This window comes from Cupressus sempervirens, chromosome 3 (assembly GCF_028749045.1).
Source record: "Cupressus sempervirens isolate cs-2001-9-10 chromosome 3, ASM2874904v1, whole genome shotgun sequence".
Classification (NCBI taxonomy): domain Eukaryota; kingdom Viridiplantae; phylum Streptophyta; class Pinopsida; order Cupressales; family Cupressaceae; genus Cupressus; species Cupressus sempervirens.
Window position 1 is genome coordinate 194,391,568 of NC_143120.1, and position 19,417 is coordinate 194,410,984.

Here is a 19,417-nt window from a genome sequence, read left to right on the forward strand (position 1 = left end):
AACCTATTAAAGTCTTCCCACATAACCCAAGTGGTTAGAGACATTGACTCCATAACCCACTAGTAGAGAGCAACTATTTCAACAACACCATAATGAGCATAAAAATTAATGATCCCAAAAGAATGATTATTGGCTAACATAAGGATCTAAATCAGTCACTAAGTAAGATCAAAGCCAAGATCAACCACATAAAAAATCCACCATGTCATAAAAAGGGCAACAACCCCTTTAAGACCCACCTCATGTTTGGAAGAAAAAACTAGTCCAATTGGCCAAATAACATGACACACAACAACATGCATGAACAAACAATCTTGATTTCTTAAAGACACAACACAACAATAGGAGGGAGATTTGCAGGAAGCCTAGGTTAGTCCTCTAGATAAACATAAAGAGAATGTGTCGAATGTGGTCTAGAATGCTAATGGGTTGGGAGATGACTTGGGTGTTGAGGTAGAAAAAAATTTGTTAGGGGAACCAAATGACACTAGGATTAAAGCAATTAACACTAGACAAGGTAAGGAACAAAACACCTATATTATTGATGATCTAGATGATATGGTTGGGGATGAGCATGAAGGAAATCTTGGGTTTCTTCATAAAGCCAAAATACGAGCTAATATTTCCCTCGTGGTTAATACCTGGATGTACAATGAGGTGACTCTATTGAAAAGGATGGTTAAGGATTTGCAAGCTAGTCTAGATGCTGAGGAGAACAAAAGGACGAAGTTGGAAGCTAAGGTTGGAGATATTCCTGACAAACTTCTGGACTATGAGGCTAAGCTTCGGTAGCTTGTTAAAAATAATGAGAAAAATATGAATACAATTACCTCTAATCTATGTGTTGTTGTTGTTAGTTAAGGAAAAAGAAGTGCAGAGGAGATTATTTCCCCTACTGTTGTTTCTCTAAGTGGAGGTCAACATAAGCATACTAGGTTGAGTGCAAAGAAGGCATTCGAGGTGGCGCTGAGCTCGACTGCAAATGAATCAATTGAAGAGGTGGCTAGTCTTGGGAAAAATTTGCCTAAGGCGGTGAAGGAGCTTTCTTAGTGTGGTGTTGTCTCTCTTTTTTGTTTTGTTTTTTTGTCTCTGGTGTCCCTTGTGTGGTTCTGGTCCCTGGTCTTGGTCATGTTTGCTGGTCACTATTGTCTTTGAGAGTTTTGATATGCTTTGTAATATATTTATCACCGAGGTTTTGGGTCATTGTAAAACCTATGGTTTCTATTACTCTGATACTATGAAGTTAATGTTTATTACTAGATAATTTTTGTATAGGGTTTTTGGTCCCCTCAAAATTATTTTTACATGAATTTAAAAAAAAACACATCAATGCCAAAATATTTTTGTAAGTATCTTGCACGAAACACTTTCTAGTAAGGTTTGTAAGACCTCATACATTTCATGACATGAAATTCATGATTCAAATTCTTGCATGCCATTTTCATTTTCAAGAGGGGAGAAACTATCATGCAAGAAATCTGATGCCTCCTCGAAGCTAGGATATACAAAACTCATACTTCTCTATAAAATTCTCACCATCCTTTGCGAAACCAAAAGGGTTGTGAGAGGGCTGAGCTTGAAACACTTAAATTGATTAACGATTTTGCAGCAAAATCAGATGAACAAAAATTTCAACAACCATGGGAGTAACAACCTCCTTCCCATTCTCTAGAAGGTTTGAAACTATCAACACATTTTGCTACTACTGTTCTACTTACTCTTGGTGTTTATTGGTGTCATTGGGAGAATGGGGCATGCTCTCCTTTTGGGGTCACCACATCCTGTTTTTTCTCCAATTTTGAGGCCTTCAGAACATGTAGAGGATGATAAAACTAATCAACCTCGATATATACAACCTTGTCAAGGGATTTAGCAACAATAAACAAAGATCTAGAAACTCAATCCACATGCACACATAGTTTCTTATCATCAGAGATAGGAATGTCTCAAGAGCAAGGTTAAAAAACAAGGAAGGAGGACTGAACATATCAAGGCACATCTTGAAAAATGACATAGGCATGGGTTGGTTTGATAAAATGAAAAAAAAAGAAAAAAACTATGTTTAGGTTTTTAACATTATCTAGGTGGACCCCATGAGGGACTCAAGTATTTGCAACCCAGTCTCAGAGCATGCTTTGAGGTGTGACCATCCCAACATTTTTTTTATAAGAGTGCTCTACTCTAACCATTAGCATTCATTGTCATAATCCAAAATTAATAAAATAAACTCTGTTTACTTAAAAAACGTATCTAGTGAAAAACTTTGGGCACAATTTTTCAGAGTTGTGTGATTAGAAGAACCATTATCATGAGATGTTAGTATTGCTAGTTGAGACCATAATAACATAAAAAACCCCCGCAATAGTGATGCTAGTTGAAACCATTACAACATAAAAAAACTCCCATAATTAATTAGTATATAACATGTAAATGGAAACATAGAAGAAGCGGAAAAACTCAAAAATCTAGACTTAAATTCTATAAAAAAAATCCTAAACCAAATTAAAGCCAGAACTATAATTTTAAACGAGTAATTTATCATTATAAAATGAAACGAAAGGAAACTACTGAACTTGAGAAGAAATTGAGATTATACAAGACAAAAACGGATGATTAAAAAGGAAGATTGAAAACGAGGCTCAACTACACATGGGGGAAATTTGTTGAATTCAAAGCTACGTAGCTAGCTGGTTCTATTTTCCTTTGTATCCTAGAAAGTCCTTCAAACAGAGGGCAGAGCAGCTCAGTGGACAAGTTCACCTTCAGTAGCGAATTGTATCTGCAATGCCAGCCATTCTCTGCATATCACTGGCGTCGCCCACCTCCTTATCTCAACCACGTTGCCCCACCGCATTAATCTATGACACTCGCTTACCCACAAGAAGAAGAATACTACTGTGTAGGACAGACAGCTTCCAAGGCATTGCGGTTTCCAACAGACTTACTAGTGGGAGAAGAAAGGCAGAGCAAGATGACTACCCAGTTGAAAATGATGGTAAAACTAGAGGAATGGAGGTGCCCGCACACGTTGATTACATATCTAGTGTAGCGAATCCTTTTGTCAAGCATTTAGTGAAGCTCCGGCAGAGCTCATCTTATCGCCGTTTAGTGGGTTCTGTTGTTGTACTTGGCACCGCCCCTTTAAGGTACTGTACGAGTACGTTAGTTTAACTTCCAGCTTCTTGAAATCAGGAGAATTTTAAACAGAATGCTTGTTTTTGGCTTTGTGGTCAATTTTTTATTCATCAATCAGTATGTTTTCGTATAGAATAACCAAAAAAAGGTCAACTTTCTGTTGGTTCTTTCGATTTTTTTAAAAAAATGAGTAGTAAATCCTACGGTTTTTGCTTTCAGATGTTAACCAATGATTGTTATGATGTATTTTGTTATTTCTGTTTCAAATGAGGAACTCGAAATTTCTCTTGGCTGGGATAAGATTGAAATTGTAGGATACTGTTATTCACGCAAATAGAGACGAGGTTCTTGAGAAATAGAATACGAAGGGAGTGTTAAAACTAGAGCCCAGAAACTAAAGATGAAATACAGTAATAAAGAAATTATTAGAGAGAAAATCAACACCGAAAACCCTTCTAGAGTGAAGAGGAAAACCAGCTACCCAACAAAAGATCATTTTATTGATAATAAAAGTTCAAGTGTACAATGTCTATCGCTAGATGTGATATATATAACTTAAGGAGAGACTCTTCACATACCGACCGAAGGTCTCTCCAATTTCTCAAAACGTGACTCTTTATTACAATTATAATTACAACTCTTCAAATTTCCATACCTCAACACATGTTGAAAGACACATGTCATTACATTTAATAAAACATAAGTGTCCTTTTCAGCTGAAGGTGACAATAATGATAATAACATCCATATTTTGAGAGATAAAGATCTCTATCGCGGCTAAAAAATTTAACACTCCCTCTTAGCAAGAGAGAGATCTTTAGCTGAATAGTGACACAAAGTTGCAACTGAAAAAATGTCAATGATAAATTCTGATCATACAAATTCAAAACATAATTCATGGAGTTACTCAACATGAAAACCTGTAACAATGAGTCATATTCATGGAATCACTCAACATGAAAACCTATAACAATTACTCATATTCATGGAATCACTCAATATGAAAACCTATAACAATTGCTCATATTCATGGATTCACTCAACATGAAAAGATTTGTAAGACTCACAGCTAAGCCTTTAATCATGAACTCTCTCAATGTGAACTGTCATGGAATCTCTCAACATGACATTTAACTCCCATCACGGAGTCTCTCAACGTGATGACATCATGGACTCTCTCAACATGATGTTAACTATCGCATAGTGAAAGAGTTATCATAGCTGATCTTACAATCTCATTTATTCATAGAAGAATAAAATAGGCAATAACAAACTAAGACTTGATTCCATTTAAGTCTCAAATTTTATAAATACCACAAGCATCACAAGCATATATAAGAATGAAGGGACCTCCATAAGCACTCACTCTTAATTATGAAGGCTCCCTGATGCAGCGCAAGGCAGGAGAATCTCCAAAGGAGATGTCCTAGCCCCCAGCAAATAACCACATAGTAGAAGCACAATAACAATGAAAGATCTGAAATCAAATCACAACTCTTTGTTCATAAAATAACTATTGCATGCAATATGTCGTGCTATAAGGCCTTCCCGGTTACGGCTAAATACAATAGCAATTACAATAACAGTTCTGCAAGATCTCTCAAGATCCAATCCAAACACTAGCTAGTCCAAATCCCCACTCTGGTAGAAACCTCCAAGATCTCAACTTGTGCTCGCAAGCCACCAAACAATCTCCTTGTTTCTAAACCATAACCACTAGCTCTTCTCACAAACTTTATCCAAGATCCAAGTGTAAACTGCCTCACATTTGACGCTTTGTCCACACACTCACAACTCCACCACAATCCTGTTGTAAACTGCCTCACATTCGGTGCTCTGTCCACAGACTCAGGAAAACTTGCACTTTAGCTTCCTCCTTCTTTCCAAGCTTCTACTAAGAAGAGATCACACCTTGAAGCTTGATTAGAAATGCTCATATGCCTTGCTTAAATAGACACTTTCCACCCAAGATGTTACCAACACAACCAATGTGGGATAAAAGGTAAATGTAACTACCTTTCAACAAATATTTAATTCCCACCCAAATACAATTAAGCACCACCATGTGGCCCAACAAATATTAAATGCATGATTTAATAAAATGTCCACAAACTTTTAGAATTCCACCTACACACCTCAACAAATGGAATGACAACCATTTTAATTTATTTTTCTATTTATGCCACCTATGCACCTCAAAAATATAAATTCCTTTTTTTCTCCTTTTCCCTTTTTTTAATTTTTTAATTATTTCTCCTCTAATTTTTCGTCACTTTCTCTGTCCTTCGATTTTTTTTTTTTTTTTTTTTTTTTTATTAAAAAAATTTCCCATGTAAGATGCTCCTGCATCAGACTCCCCAGGTAGACAAGAAAAGTGTGTCTCACACTTTGATGCCAAAAGAAAGATCTACAACCATATTCATCTTCACCAATGGTTTCCACTTCAACAGGGACAAGAAAACCAACATGCAAATCACCCACATCTGCATCAGTCTATCAAATACCAGAATCTCAACCATCCAATTAACATGCTCATTCCCAGGAACAAACTGAACATAATACTTCATCAACAAACCCTCATCCACATTGGCAACTAGTGAATCCATACCAACAACATTGAACTCCATATCAGCAGCAATATGTAGATCTCCATCAACACATGCCAAACTCTCAACACCAACCATCTCATTGCTCACAACAAGATGCTTTGCAACATACAAATCATCACTAACAGCAACTAGATCATCCACGACTGAGTGCTCCATAATCTCCATGTCAGATTCAACCAACTGATCATGAAAACCAATCTCCATCCCAACATCAACAAGGTTAGGAATATCTTCAGCAACACTCTCCAATTGTTCTGCAGGTTCTATATCAGGGTCCACAAACTGACCAACAAAACCAACCTCTTCCACCTCGACCTTGTGATACCATCTTCTTTCTCGAACAAGTCTCTTAACTGACCAGACAACTCTCTTCTGGATTGGTAGACTCCAGCTCCACAAACATCTACGAAATGCCTTCCTCATCCTATCCTTATCTCGATCAACCAAACTAGTTTCAAACTGAGCAACCACCTTATTAGTTCGATCAGCCAAACTAGCTTCAAACTGAGCAGACATCTTAGAAAAAATTCCTCTCCACCACATCATGAAGATTTGCAATCATCTCAGGGTCCAATCCTTTTAGAGCCATCTCCCAAGATCTTCATAAACCCTCTGCATCAAATCCTTCCTACGCTCTTTGTGACAAAACCAAATTGTTTACAAGTCAGATCGCAACCTGCCACCTCGCATGAACAATTAGGAACCACATCACAAGTCCAGGACCACGGATCTGCAATCCACAAACTCTCTACGATCATGCCTCAACAAAATCAGTCTTCCATCTTCGCATCCATTGATCCATCTGCAAGCCCTCTGCAATTGCAAGTCAGAACCACGATCTGCCACCTCACAACCAAGAGATCTAGGACTCAAAAAAGAACATTCCATCACTAGATCAAGACCAACTCAGATCTACTTCTCCAACCCAAGTCCTGGTGCAAACTGCCTCAACTTCGGCAATCTGTCTACACACTCAGGAACAACCTTCGCTCTGATACCTCTTGACGCAGCACAAGGTAGGAGAATCCCCAAAGGAGATGTCCTATCCCCTAGCAAATAACCACACAGCGGAAACACAATAACAATGAAATATCTGAAATCAAATCATAACTCTTTATTCATAAAATAACTGTTACATGCAATGTGTCGTGCTGTAAGGCCTTCCCGGTTACGGCCAAATACAATAACAATTACAATAATAGTTCTACAAGATCCCTCAAGATCCAATCCAAACACTAGCTAGTCTAGATCCCCACTCTGGTAGAAACCTTCAAGATCTCAACTTGTGCTCGCAAGCCACCAAACAACCTCCTTGTTTCTAAACCGTAGCCACTAGCTATTCTCACAAACTTTATCCAAGATCCAAGTGTAAACTGCATCACATTCGGTGCTCTGTCCACACACTCACAGCTCTACCACAATCCTGCTGTAAACTGCCTTACATTCAGCACTCTGTCTACAAACTCAGGAAAATCCCCCTTCTCTCCAAGCTTCTACTAAGAAGAGATCACACTTTGAAGCTTTCACACCTTGAAGCTTGATTAGAAATGCTCATATACCTTGCTTAAATAGGCACTTTCCACCCAAGATGTTACTAACACAATCAATGTGGGATAAAAGGTAAATGCAACTACCTTTCAACAAATATTTAATTCCCACCCAAATACAACTAAGCACCACCATGTGGCCCAACAAATATTAAATGCATGATTTAATAAAATGTCCACAAACTTCTAGAATTCCATCTACACACCTCGACAAATGGAATGACAACCATTTTTATTTATTTTTCTATTTATGCCACCTATGCACCTCAAAAATAGAAATTCCTTTTTTTCTCCTCCTCCCTTTTAAAAATTTTTAAAATTATTTCTCCTCTAATTTTCGTCACTTTCTCTCTCCTCCAATTTTTTATTTTTTATTTTTTATTTTTTTTTCCCCATGCAGGATGCTCCTGCATCACTCCCTTTGGTTGTATCTTGCAACGAAAGGAGATTAATTACAACTCATAAAATTAAATGCTTATCCCAAAATGAAAATATGATTTTACTCAAAATACTTATCTGCTGCAGCAAAATCAATAAGCAGTGTTTACGTACTGGAAATAATACTTATCTTCTAGATCAGCTGCAACTCCAAATGTGTCAACAACCTCTAACATTCCTTTTGATACCAATCACAAGAATGCTCATCCAGCAAGCTTTTTACATATAAGTATAATAAGCCACAGAGAAGAAACTATCTGCGATACTGACATATATGCAGACTATATATAATAAAAAATATGACCTGATCATACTCTTTTGTTAAAAATAATGATCACCGTGATACTTATCTCATTTTTTCTGCAAAATAACAATGACGTCCATGCTTAAAACTTCTGAAGAATGTTAAGCAGTCCAAAACTTCTGAATGTCTGCCAGGATAATGTTGTTGGTTGTAGACACGTAAGCATTGCAGAAGGGTTGAAATGTTCAAATGCAGTTCAATCAGAAAAGAAGCTTTCCTGTTTCCCTGACCATTCCAGAATATGGTTTTGCACAATAATATTGATCTGCTGTTTCATGCATCTTCACTACAAATATACATGCTTTGGGAATCAATCCACACGAAAGAGTTCAGGACTTTGAAGAGGAGTTACGCAAACCATATGTTTGCTTAATCCTTTGGCTCACACAAAGAGGAGAACAAACACCACCAAAGACTTGGTCTTGAAAATATATCGAAGAATCAATCCACTGTTACAAGATGGTAAAGAGAATCAGAAAAACTGGGTGAGAAACAAGGCGTTTCTTGGCTTAATTGACGATAAAATTTCTTCACCAAAAAGAACGGTCACACAGAGTAAATGACCGGATGCCCCGATAGTAGCATGAAGACTGGCCGCCATAAAAAGAGATGTCGAGAAGTTATAGAAATAAATGAGAAATGTGCGATGACCAAAGGAAGATGATTCATTTCCAGATATCAATCAAGATTATGTCAGCATTTGAACAACACATCAAATAATTGAGGCCATGAAGAGACCTACCACTGTAAATGAAAGGATTCCTGCCTCATACAATGAATTTGACCACCCACGTTGAATGTGAATGCAGATGATATGAAGAACACAAACACTCAAGTGCTTCCAGATCTGCTACGATGCATTAGGTGGTCTTCCCTGAGGGGTCGATCACCACTTGCTCAAAACAATTTTTGCTCTCTTGCAACCCCATATTCATATTAATTGATGATTATGAATTCAAAAACATGAATACACACACAAATAGACAAACAATGAGGAGCATTCTCAAACTACCAGATGCACATAAAAGAGAGAATTTAAAACAAAATACGCATGCATGAGATACCTATCACATAAGACCTTATTCACAGTCATTGCTCGCTGTTATTAGTAAATCTGGCTCTGATACCATGTTAAAACTAGAGCACAGAAACTAAAGATGAAATACAGTAATCTGCTCATCCTAGTATGCTAGAAATTCCGGATCCAAGATTGCAGTAAACTGCTCATCCTGCACATCAAGAACTTCAAAACAAGGCTGTTTGTAGATGACTTGCACAACTTGTTCATGCATTGAAGAAGCTAGTGGTTTAACAGGAACAAGGGATTGGGTGTGCCTTTTATGTAAGTTTCCAAATTCGGGTTCAAAAGTAGGAGTTGGATACATGAGAGCAGGATGGACTGATTAAACATTATAGCAAGACATTAGAATTTATCATTGAATTAGCTCGAATTACTCTTACAACAGGCCATTTGTCTCCCTACTTGAGCGTAAGCTGATGTTGACCCTCAGCCTATTTTCCTAAGTTTTTCATGGAAGGTATTGAGTGTTGGTAAAGGGAGAAAATACTAAATAAGTAAATTAAGTTGTCCAAAAAGGTACCTTTGATTAATATTTTAATTGAGGACTTACTTTTAATTATTTTAAAGGTGTTTAAGTGTTCAGCAAAAGTGTGGCTAGGCTCAAGATACTGGAAAGTGGTCATAAGGACACTTTATGTTATTTTATTTAGGATGGTCTAAAATAACTAAAATCATCTAAAAAAAAATAAAAACAGAAGGCAGAAAAAGGTGCATTTTTTTAAAAAGCCAAAAAAGCCAAAACAAAAGAGAGCTTTTTTTTTCTGTTAGTTATAAAGATAAACAAAAGAGTTTCAAGCTACAACCTGTCAGTGCTTTACTGCTTAGAATATGTTAGATAATCGCTGAAGTAACAACAGTAGCACAATTATACAGTCCAGCATATACAAAATCAAGATAAGCAATGAACATAGAATATTTCCAACAAGTTCTTTACCGTCAGGCAGAGGGTTCTTAGCGGGTATCTCTGCTGCCAGTATGATGCTCTGAGAATAGACCAAAAAAAGTTACTGTTATTGTTACTACTCAAGATATTACCAGATATGATATGAATAATGTTAAAGTTGCCATTGAGAGTGAGACAAACATGCTCCAAACTTCTTTGGCAAAAAGTAGTAAAAAACAGACATGGAAAATAGATTCATTGTTTTTGCACAGTTCAGATATTGGGTTCCCCACCTAGTTTCTGAAAGGGTAACCTGTGCAGAAGGAAGCGCCAAAAGAAGCAGGAAATTTTAGGCTCAAGGGGACGGTGCCAGAAATTAAACAGATACTTAGTCCAAAAGCTGTGGTCAATGCTGAGGTTCCATTTCTCATTGAGGTGGTCAAGAATGTCCAATTTATGGGCGAGAAGATTATAAATATTTTTGACTTTGACATGGGGAAGGGGAGTACCATCCAGCTATTTGAGGGAAGCAATTCTGATTGAAGGGGGGCTGCAGATCTTAGGGAAGTCAAGGCCTTTGGTTGCAGCAAGAAGAGAGTGTTTTCTCCTTTGAGACTGGGGGAAACCATATCTGTCGACCAGTTCCTGCCAGCCATTGAGATGTGATGTCTTGGAAGGAATTAATACCTTTGAAAGCCCACTTTCTGGCTGAGAACCCCTGAAGAAGAGCAAGGGGTTTGTCCCCATGAGTTAAGTTCCACTAGATTGTTTTTTTGCCACATATGTCATTGTCTTTGTCTACAAGGGAGTTACCAGAAATAAAGTGTCTAACTGTACTCTAGCTTTTCCATATGGCCTTGAAAACATTAGAATCCTCAACTTTTATCTAAAAATCTGCACTATACAAGTCATTGAGATGGAGGTTCTTCCATGAATTTGGCATGTGAGGGGGTGGCTCTGGAGATGTTTTTTCTAATTGGCACCTTCCAGGGTTCATCTCCCTCAGCTGCTTTTGCAACCCATTTGATAGCAAGGGCCATCCCTTGAGTCCTCAGATCTTTCAATCCTAGTCCCAAGTTCTTTGTTCCTAGAGCACCACTCCCAACTGACTGCATGATGTTTTTTGTTGCCTCTTCCATCAGACCAAAGGAAATTTCTGGATGTATTTAAAATGTCCAACATTGAATAACCAGGCAGAGGAGTAGTAGATGCTGTAGGAAGAACGAATTTTCTGGCAGACCTGGATTCTCTTGGCCACAGAGAGGAAGCGGTTATTCTACTTATGCAGTTTGTATTCAATTTTTCTCTTGACCCATTCCCACGTCTTTCAACTCAGGGCAAATAGAGAAGGGAATCCCCAAGTATCTAATTATATGCTTAGGCCTCCCCCAGACTAGACAAAAATTTTCACACCATGTAGGAGGGACTTATCCCATCCAAGGAGGATAGATATAGCCAGAGAGATTTTACTGCCTGAAGCTGAACATAATAACTCTAACTTGTCCATGAAATTTCTTAGATTTTCCTCAAACATCTGAATGATAATTGCAGTGTCATCAGCAAATTGAATATTGGAAATCACTTCTTGGTTGGGAAGCACAACACCTTTCACACTGGGTGAAATGTTATTATTCCCTAACAGATAGTAGAGTGAGTCTGCTGCAATCACAAATAGGGTAGGGGCCAGAGGGCAACCTTGTCTGACTGATCTAGAGAGGGTAAAACTTTCAGTTATGCATCCATTGACCTTTACTGCTGCAGTAGCATCGTTTAACAATGTGGAGACCATCCTACCAAACAGAGGGGAACCCTAAAGCTAACATTATTATTATGAATTTCCATTCTATTATATTATAGGCCTTCTCATAATCTATCAGCAAGATACCTGCCTGTTGGTTGGAGACTCGAGCCCATTCCATTTACTCCCAATAGGTAACAAGGTTCTCCAAGATAAATCTCCCTTAAACAAAGCCTGTTTGAGAGGAGTTGATGATTGAAGGCAAGATATTTTCCAATCTTATGTCCAATATTTTAGCTAGAAAGAGACATTTAGTAGTGTGATAGGCCTCCAATTTTTAATCAGAGTTTTGTTTCCATCCTTAGAATCAATTTTGTGAGACCTGAGTTGATTTGAGGTCCGAGGGATTTGCTATCAATAGCTTCCTCATAAACTTTCAGGATTTCCCCTCCAATCCATCAGATTTTTCTCTTGTAAAACTCAATGGGCAATGCATGAGGCCCCAAAGCCTTGTTATTACTCATTCTGAGAATGGCCTCATTAATCTCATCACAGATATTGATCTGCCTAGCAGATCTACTTGTTCAGTGGAGATCTTTTTTGGGATAATGCCTCTGACCTTCTCCCTATCCAACTCCATTATCCGACCAGGTTCCTCTAAAGAAAAGAGTTTAACATAGTAGGTTGTAAAGGCTTGGAGGATTTCTTCATGATAGTTAATCATCACCCCCTCTTCACACAGACAATTAAGTTTATCTCTAGCTTCCTTTGCTTTCAAGGTGTTGAAAAGAATTTAGATCCCCTATCACCTAATTTGATCTAGTTCATCCAGGCTCTGACTTTGGCACCTTGAATTTTTTTGGTTTGAAGCTTTCTAAGGGAGTCCCTGGAATGGGGGAGGGCTTCAACTGCCAGTACTTTGGAAGGGGTCCTTTGCATCTCTATTATGGCCTGACAAAGCTGGGTGTGAAGAGAAGCTTCCTCTTTTCTATAATCTTTCATATTCTGATTCCACTGGTCAATTACACTCTTATGGTTGACAGTGTGAGAATTAAACCATTTATTATTGACACTGCAACTCTTAGTTCCTCATCCTTGAGCAAAGAGGTATTAAGGGCTAATCTATCCTTCTTTTTATCCAGCTGTGGAGAAAATCCAACGGGGAAAAAGGAAGCAACAATGGGGTGGTGATTGGATAGAGTAAAGGGGACTACTTTAACACACAACCCTTCCTCATCTTGGCTGCAACCTAGGACCTCTTTTATTGAAGTAAAATATGTCAAACCTACAATGGATCCTCCTGTCACCTTTTTGATTGTTGGACCATGTGTGCCAGATACCATTGTGTTCAGCTTTCCTCCCAGCCCAAGGGTCTAGCAGTTTGAGCCCATTTATCATTTTATACCAATTTTTTTTCATTGTTCTTATATTCAAACTTAGACCCCCCTGCATTGTCTTGGGGATTTTCAATCATGTTGAAGTCCCTTGCACGGATCCAAGGTCAAATTTTCAATTCACAGACCCACTTCCAAAGATTAATTCTTCCAAACCCATCATGCATACACTGAACAAAGGTCAATTTTAGAGGATTCATAAGTAGAGGTCACCCAGACAGTCCTGTTACATGGAGAGCACCCCCATCCAGTTGCCTGTTTATTCCATTTAAGGTTGATGAGAATAGATGTTCCTCCTCTCCCTTTGGGGTGCATGGTAGGAAATGAGGATGCTTCATTCCAAATACATTTGAGGGCTAAGTCCAAATTGAACTTAACAGATTTAACCTCTTGTAACATTAGGATGTCTTTCCCCTTCACAAATCTAAGAAATCTTTTCACGATATATTTTCTATGAGGGTTTTCTAACCCTCTAACATTCCAAGATGCACACTTGATATTCATTCGAACCATTAGCTATCAATTTCCACTGGGGACTTAAAACTTTTGAAACAATTGGGCAGCCTCTTCCTTGGTATATTGGGAGGTTTAGTTTCTTTGTTCTTGGAAGGAGGTCTGCCTCTTTTCCTTGTTATCAAAGTTTTGCATTCCTCCACAACATCATTTTCACCCACTGATATCCTCTTGGGCTTCTTCTTCTTGTTTAGTTTCTTGGTACTGAAGGTGAAAACCTCTTGCTCTCCTTCACCTAGTGGGGTTTGAGGACTCAAGCAATCTTCCTTGTCCTCATGACATTCCTCCTCCAAGGCACTGTCTTTGAGATCTTCAGCCTTCTCAATGTTATCAAGATTGATGGTGGGTTCTAGAGTCTCAGAGGCTCAGTTCTTTGTCAGGTATTTCCAACCACACGAAATTGGAGGCAAGAGAAGGGGATCTAGGATCATTGTCACAGAATATTTGGAAAGCTTATCATTATAATTCTGTTTAATGGTCCTTAATCCATCAATGGGTTCAAATTCTTCAAGTTTATCAAGGGGGACTTCTTTCAACTCCTCATTGGGCACAATCTTATCTGAAACGATATGATCTATTCCACTCACCTCCACCTTCGAGGGTTCTTCCTGCCGAACAACTAGGGAAGGGAGATCTGTAGATCCATCATCACCCTTAATCATAGGGGAAGAGCTAGGATTAAAGAGAGGGTTGTTGAAAGCCAACATTGGGCATTTGAACAAAGCAGGGCAAGGGGCGGGTAGCATCTCCTTGTTAGAGGGTGTAACATCCCGTTTTCCCTGATCTAGATTAACATCTATCATGCTCGAAGAATACAATTACTACTTCGTTTCATAGGAAGACAGTTATATCATTCAGGTTCATGTGAATAAGATTTACCGTTAAAAAGAAAATCAGTTAGACAAAATTTCTTAACTAAACACTTTAAAACACCATCAAATGAAATTACTACAAAAATTAAAACCACATACCTTGGAAAACTGAGATTGAAATCAAAACTATGGATGCTTCTGCAACCACCCGGGTTAGTCCACAAATACCTCTATAACAATACCACAAACAACTTCTATCCAATATTGTTAAACCAAAATCAAATGACGATTACCATTAAATACCATCATATAAAATTAGGGCATCTCATACCACTTTATCAATTAGGGCATTGTTTACCTTTGGTTCATTTAGGGCTTCTGATACCGCTCTCACTTAGGGCTTTCGTTGCCACAGATTCAACTAGGGCTTCCAATACCACGGTTTCAATTAGGGCTTCCAATACCACTGATTCAAATAGGGCTTCTGCAACCACGGATTCAACTAGGGCTTCCGCAACCACGGATTCAATTAGGGCTTCCAATACCACGGATTCAATTAGGGCTTCTGATACCACAGAATCATTTAGGGTTCTAGTCATCTCTCGATCAATTAGGGCTTCAAATTCCTTTTCCTCTGATTACTTAACTCAATAGAAGCTTTGTAGAGAAGAATCGTACGGGTTAGAATATCCTCTTATGTAGAAACATAACAATCATTATTAGAAAATGCCAATATAATCGGGAAGCAACTCTACAACAGCGTAGAATGAATGCCAGGAGCAAGAATGAATGCTGATATACGTTTAAACTTTAAAAGTTTCATATTATAAACTTGAGCCAGACCTTACGGCTTCCTTCAGTTACAAGATCTATTTGAATTCCCAAGAAGGTTATATGAATTCCAATTATAAAATCGACCATGAAGAGAGAAAAGGAATAAAAGAAGAATAAGAAGTTGGAAAGAAGAATTGGAAGATTAAAATTCGAAAATTATAATAATACAATTATTATAATTTGAACATTAATATAATGTACAACTATTAAATTATTAAATGATAATGGTGCCAAATCATTTTATATTTAAAATCATGCAATTAAATATTTATCAAAAATAATATGACGAAAGATAAATTAAAATCCTTTAAGATACGTTTTATATTTAAACTAAATTAATTTAATTTAATTATTAAATAACTCATGCCAGTCCCGCAGATGTATTCTATTTCAAATCGCTAAGTCTTTTACCTATCCGCCGAGTGATGGTGATGCCCTGCCTAATTCTTTTCTGACAATGCTTCCACCCCTTTGACATGCTTCCAGCATGGAAATTCTTCGTAATTAATTTATATATTATTTAATCATAAATAATCATAACAGTTAACCTTTCATCTTAATTCCATGAATTCGCGATTAATGATCAACTAACATGTCATCTTGACTTGAAATCATAATGACGAACTATCTTACCATTTTGCCAGATTATATCAAATTAAACTGCCAACTGACTTCGTGCGAACCTCAACGGCTATATTTCAAGCTAGGTCAAAAATTGGGATGTAACATACCATTCCCCTTGCGGTTCATCATCCTCGATGAACTTGAAATTGCAACGAACATTATAAAGGAGTATTTTAAAATTGGAATGTAACGTACCATTCCCCGTGTGGTTCATCGTCCTTGATGACCTCTGCAATTGAGACACTAAAAGAATATTCCACATACAAGATATATATATATATATATATATATATATATATATAAAACATTGTGATATCATTTCTCAATTGGGTCAGAATGAAAATCATAATCGAAACTCAAGATCATTTTTACTTTAAAGTTTCCAGAAAGATACTTGCATGGTAACATAAAATTAAACACATACTCACCTGAGTTCTTTTTACCTTGTGGTTTAATAGCATCATTTGAGTTGATTCTTTTTCATGTTCCTGTCATACTCATGTAGGTACTCACCATATCATTAGTTCAATTTCATACTGATATCTTCATCTAAGAGAATTTTTCAGGGGTCAATGACGGTAAATAAGAAGCATTCAAAATTGAAATTCTTCAGCTAGCAAGTTCTAGATTATAACTTAAATCATTTATACATACCATTTGGCATAAGGCACTTATTAATGGGTAGATCATCTTGGTTAACTTACAGATCACTTGAAAAAGATTATTAGATCCATGTTTTTCCATTGTAACCTTGGCCTTCATGCCGAATATTTCATTAGAATAATCATTTCATGATAGGATATCTCCAAAACAATGTACAACAGCTCAATAAGTAAAGTCAACATCGCATGTGTATTATACATTTATAACAATGTGTCAAAGGGTAAAAACATGATATACTATGCAAGATCATCAATTCAAGATCATAAGCCTCTGAAACATTTCATAAGGTTCTCATCATTCTTTTGTAAATACTTGGAAATTCATCTTTTCCATTTCTGTGATTTAGGCTTCCATGCCCATCTCGTCAAAGTTTACATCTGTAAACAAGCATTGATAGTTCCAATTATGCAAGTGTGTTTACTCCTTATTGGAGCACGTAATGAACTTGTCGTTTACCAACATCAAAAAGGATCATGGTTCACAGTTTTGTTTTCAGTTCAAGTTCAAATAGGTAACAATTTATTTTTGTCATCATTTTGGGTCAACAAACCCAATCATGATGGATTTAGATAACATTTCATCAAAATTATATAAACTGTGTTTGGATTGCGCAAGCCTTGGCATCCGGACCCATTTTAATATTTTCATTCTCGACAAAGAATGGCCCTCCCACCAAGGATAAGGCATATGTATCATTCTGGTCCTGCCATATGAGTATTTAGGTGGGTTGAAGTCTCAATAGTTATTCGACAAAATAACTGAAGCGTCTGGACAATCAACAAGATCAATTGTTTCGGCAAATCTGCCTAATTGAAGTCCCAATAGTTATTCGACAAAATAATTGAAGCGTCTGCACAACCTAATTCCACCCTAGCTAAGGATTTCAAAATTTGGGTTGACAAACCTGATCTCCACCACTCAACTTGCCAATCCTTTTTATCTTTTTAATAGTTTATACATTTGTCCACTTTATATCATTTCAGCCTTCCTGGCTATTCTGAATGATTTTTCCAGTGTGTTTTTCCAATTTTGATTGCAATATCCAGTTGTGCAAAAATAAATCTTTTTCAACATTGCATTTTTAGTTTTTCAACAACAGTGCTGGACCCAAGGTTTCAGTGTTGAACCCAGCACTCTGATACCATATGTAACATCCCGTTTTCCCGGGTCTAAATTAACATCTATCATGCTCGAAGAATACAATTACTTCTTTGTTTCATAGGAAGACAGTTATATCATTCAGGTTCATGTGAATAAGATTTACCATTAAAAAAAAATCAGTTAGACAAAATTTCTTAACTAAAAACTTTAAAACACCATCAAATGAAATTACTACAGAAATTAAAACCACATACCTTGGAAAATTGAGATTGAAATCAAAACTACGGATGCTTCTGCAACCACCCGGGTTAGTCCACAAATACCTCTATAACAATACTACAAACGACTTCTATTCAATATTTTTAAACCAAAATCAAATGACAATTACCATTAAATACCATCATATAAAATTAGGGCATCTCATACCACTTTATCAATTAGGGCATTGTTTACCTTCGGTTCATTTAGGGCTTCTGATACCACTATCTCACTTAGGGCTTCCGCTACCACGGATTTAACCAGGGCTTCCAATACCACGGTTTCAATTAGGGCTTCCGATATCACTGATTCAAATAGGGCTTCTACAACCATGGATTCAACTAGGGCTTCCGCAACCACGGATTCAATTAGGGCTTCCAATACCACGGATTCAATTAGGGCTTCTGATACCACTGAATCATTTAGGGTTCCAGTCATCTCTCGATCAATTAGAGCTTCAGGTTCCCTTTCCTCCGATTACTTAACTCAATAGAAGCTTTGCAGAAAAGAATCATACGGGTCAGAATATCCTCTTATGTAGAAACATAACAATCATTATCAGAAAATGCCAATATAATTGGGAAGCAACTCTACAACAACGTAGAATGAATGCTAGGAGCAAGAATGAATGTCGATATACGTTTAAAGGTTTCATATTATAAACTTGAGCCAAACCTTACGGCTTCCTTCAGTTACAAGATCTATTTGAATTCCCAAGAGGTTTATATGAATTCCAATTATAAAACCGACCATGAAGAGAGAAAAGGAATAAAAGAAGAATAAGAAGTTGGAAAGAAGAATTCGAAGATTAAAATTTGAAAATTATAATAATACAATTATTATAATTCGAACATTAATATAATGTACAACTATTGAATTATTAAATGATAATGGTGCCAAATCATTTTATATTTAAAAGCACGTAATTAAATATTTATTAAAAATAATATGATGAAAGATAAATTAAAATCCTTTAAGATACGTTTTATATTTAAACTAAATTAATTAAATTAAATTATTAAATAACTCATGCGAGTCCCGTAGATGTATTCTATTTCAAATCGCTAGGTCTTTTACCCGTTTGCCCAGTGATGGTGATGCCCTGCCTAATTCTTTTCTGACAATGCTTCCACCCCTTCGACATGCTTCCTGCATGATAATTCTTCGTAATTAATTTATATATTATTTGATCATAAATAATCATAACAGTTAACCTTTCATCTTAATTCCATGAATTCGCAATTAACGATCAACTAACATGTCATCTTCACTTGAAATCATAATGACCAACTATCTTACCATTTCTCTAGATTATATCAAATTAAACTGCCAGTTGACTTCATGCGAACCTCAACGGCTATATTTCAAGCTAGGTCAAAATTGGGATGTAACAGAGGGAGTACATTGAATTTCCTCAATAACCAATTGTTGAGCATTCAAAATTCTATTGTTGGGAGCATTAACATTATTACGAGTTTCAGAG

General features: G+C 36.9%; 1 protein-coding gene across 1 annotated transcript in view; it reads left to right on the forward strand.

Annotated features, from left to right (window-relative positions):
- The first annotated feature begins 2,555 nt into the window (after window positions 1-2,555).
- The window catches only part of LOC149565476 (tRNA/rRNA methyltransferase (SpoU) family protein), a 121,220-nt gene continuing 104,358 nt past the window's right edge, over window positions 2,556-19,417 (forward strand). The window contains exon 1 of the mRNA XM_089819014.1: window positions 2,556-3,146. Within this exon, the coding sequence (XP_089675140.1) occupies window positions 2,785-3,146 (362 nt within the window). The 5' untranslated portion in view covers window positions 2,556-2,784. The remainder of the gene's footprint in view (window positions 3,147-19,417) is intronic.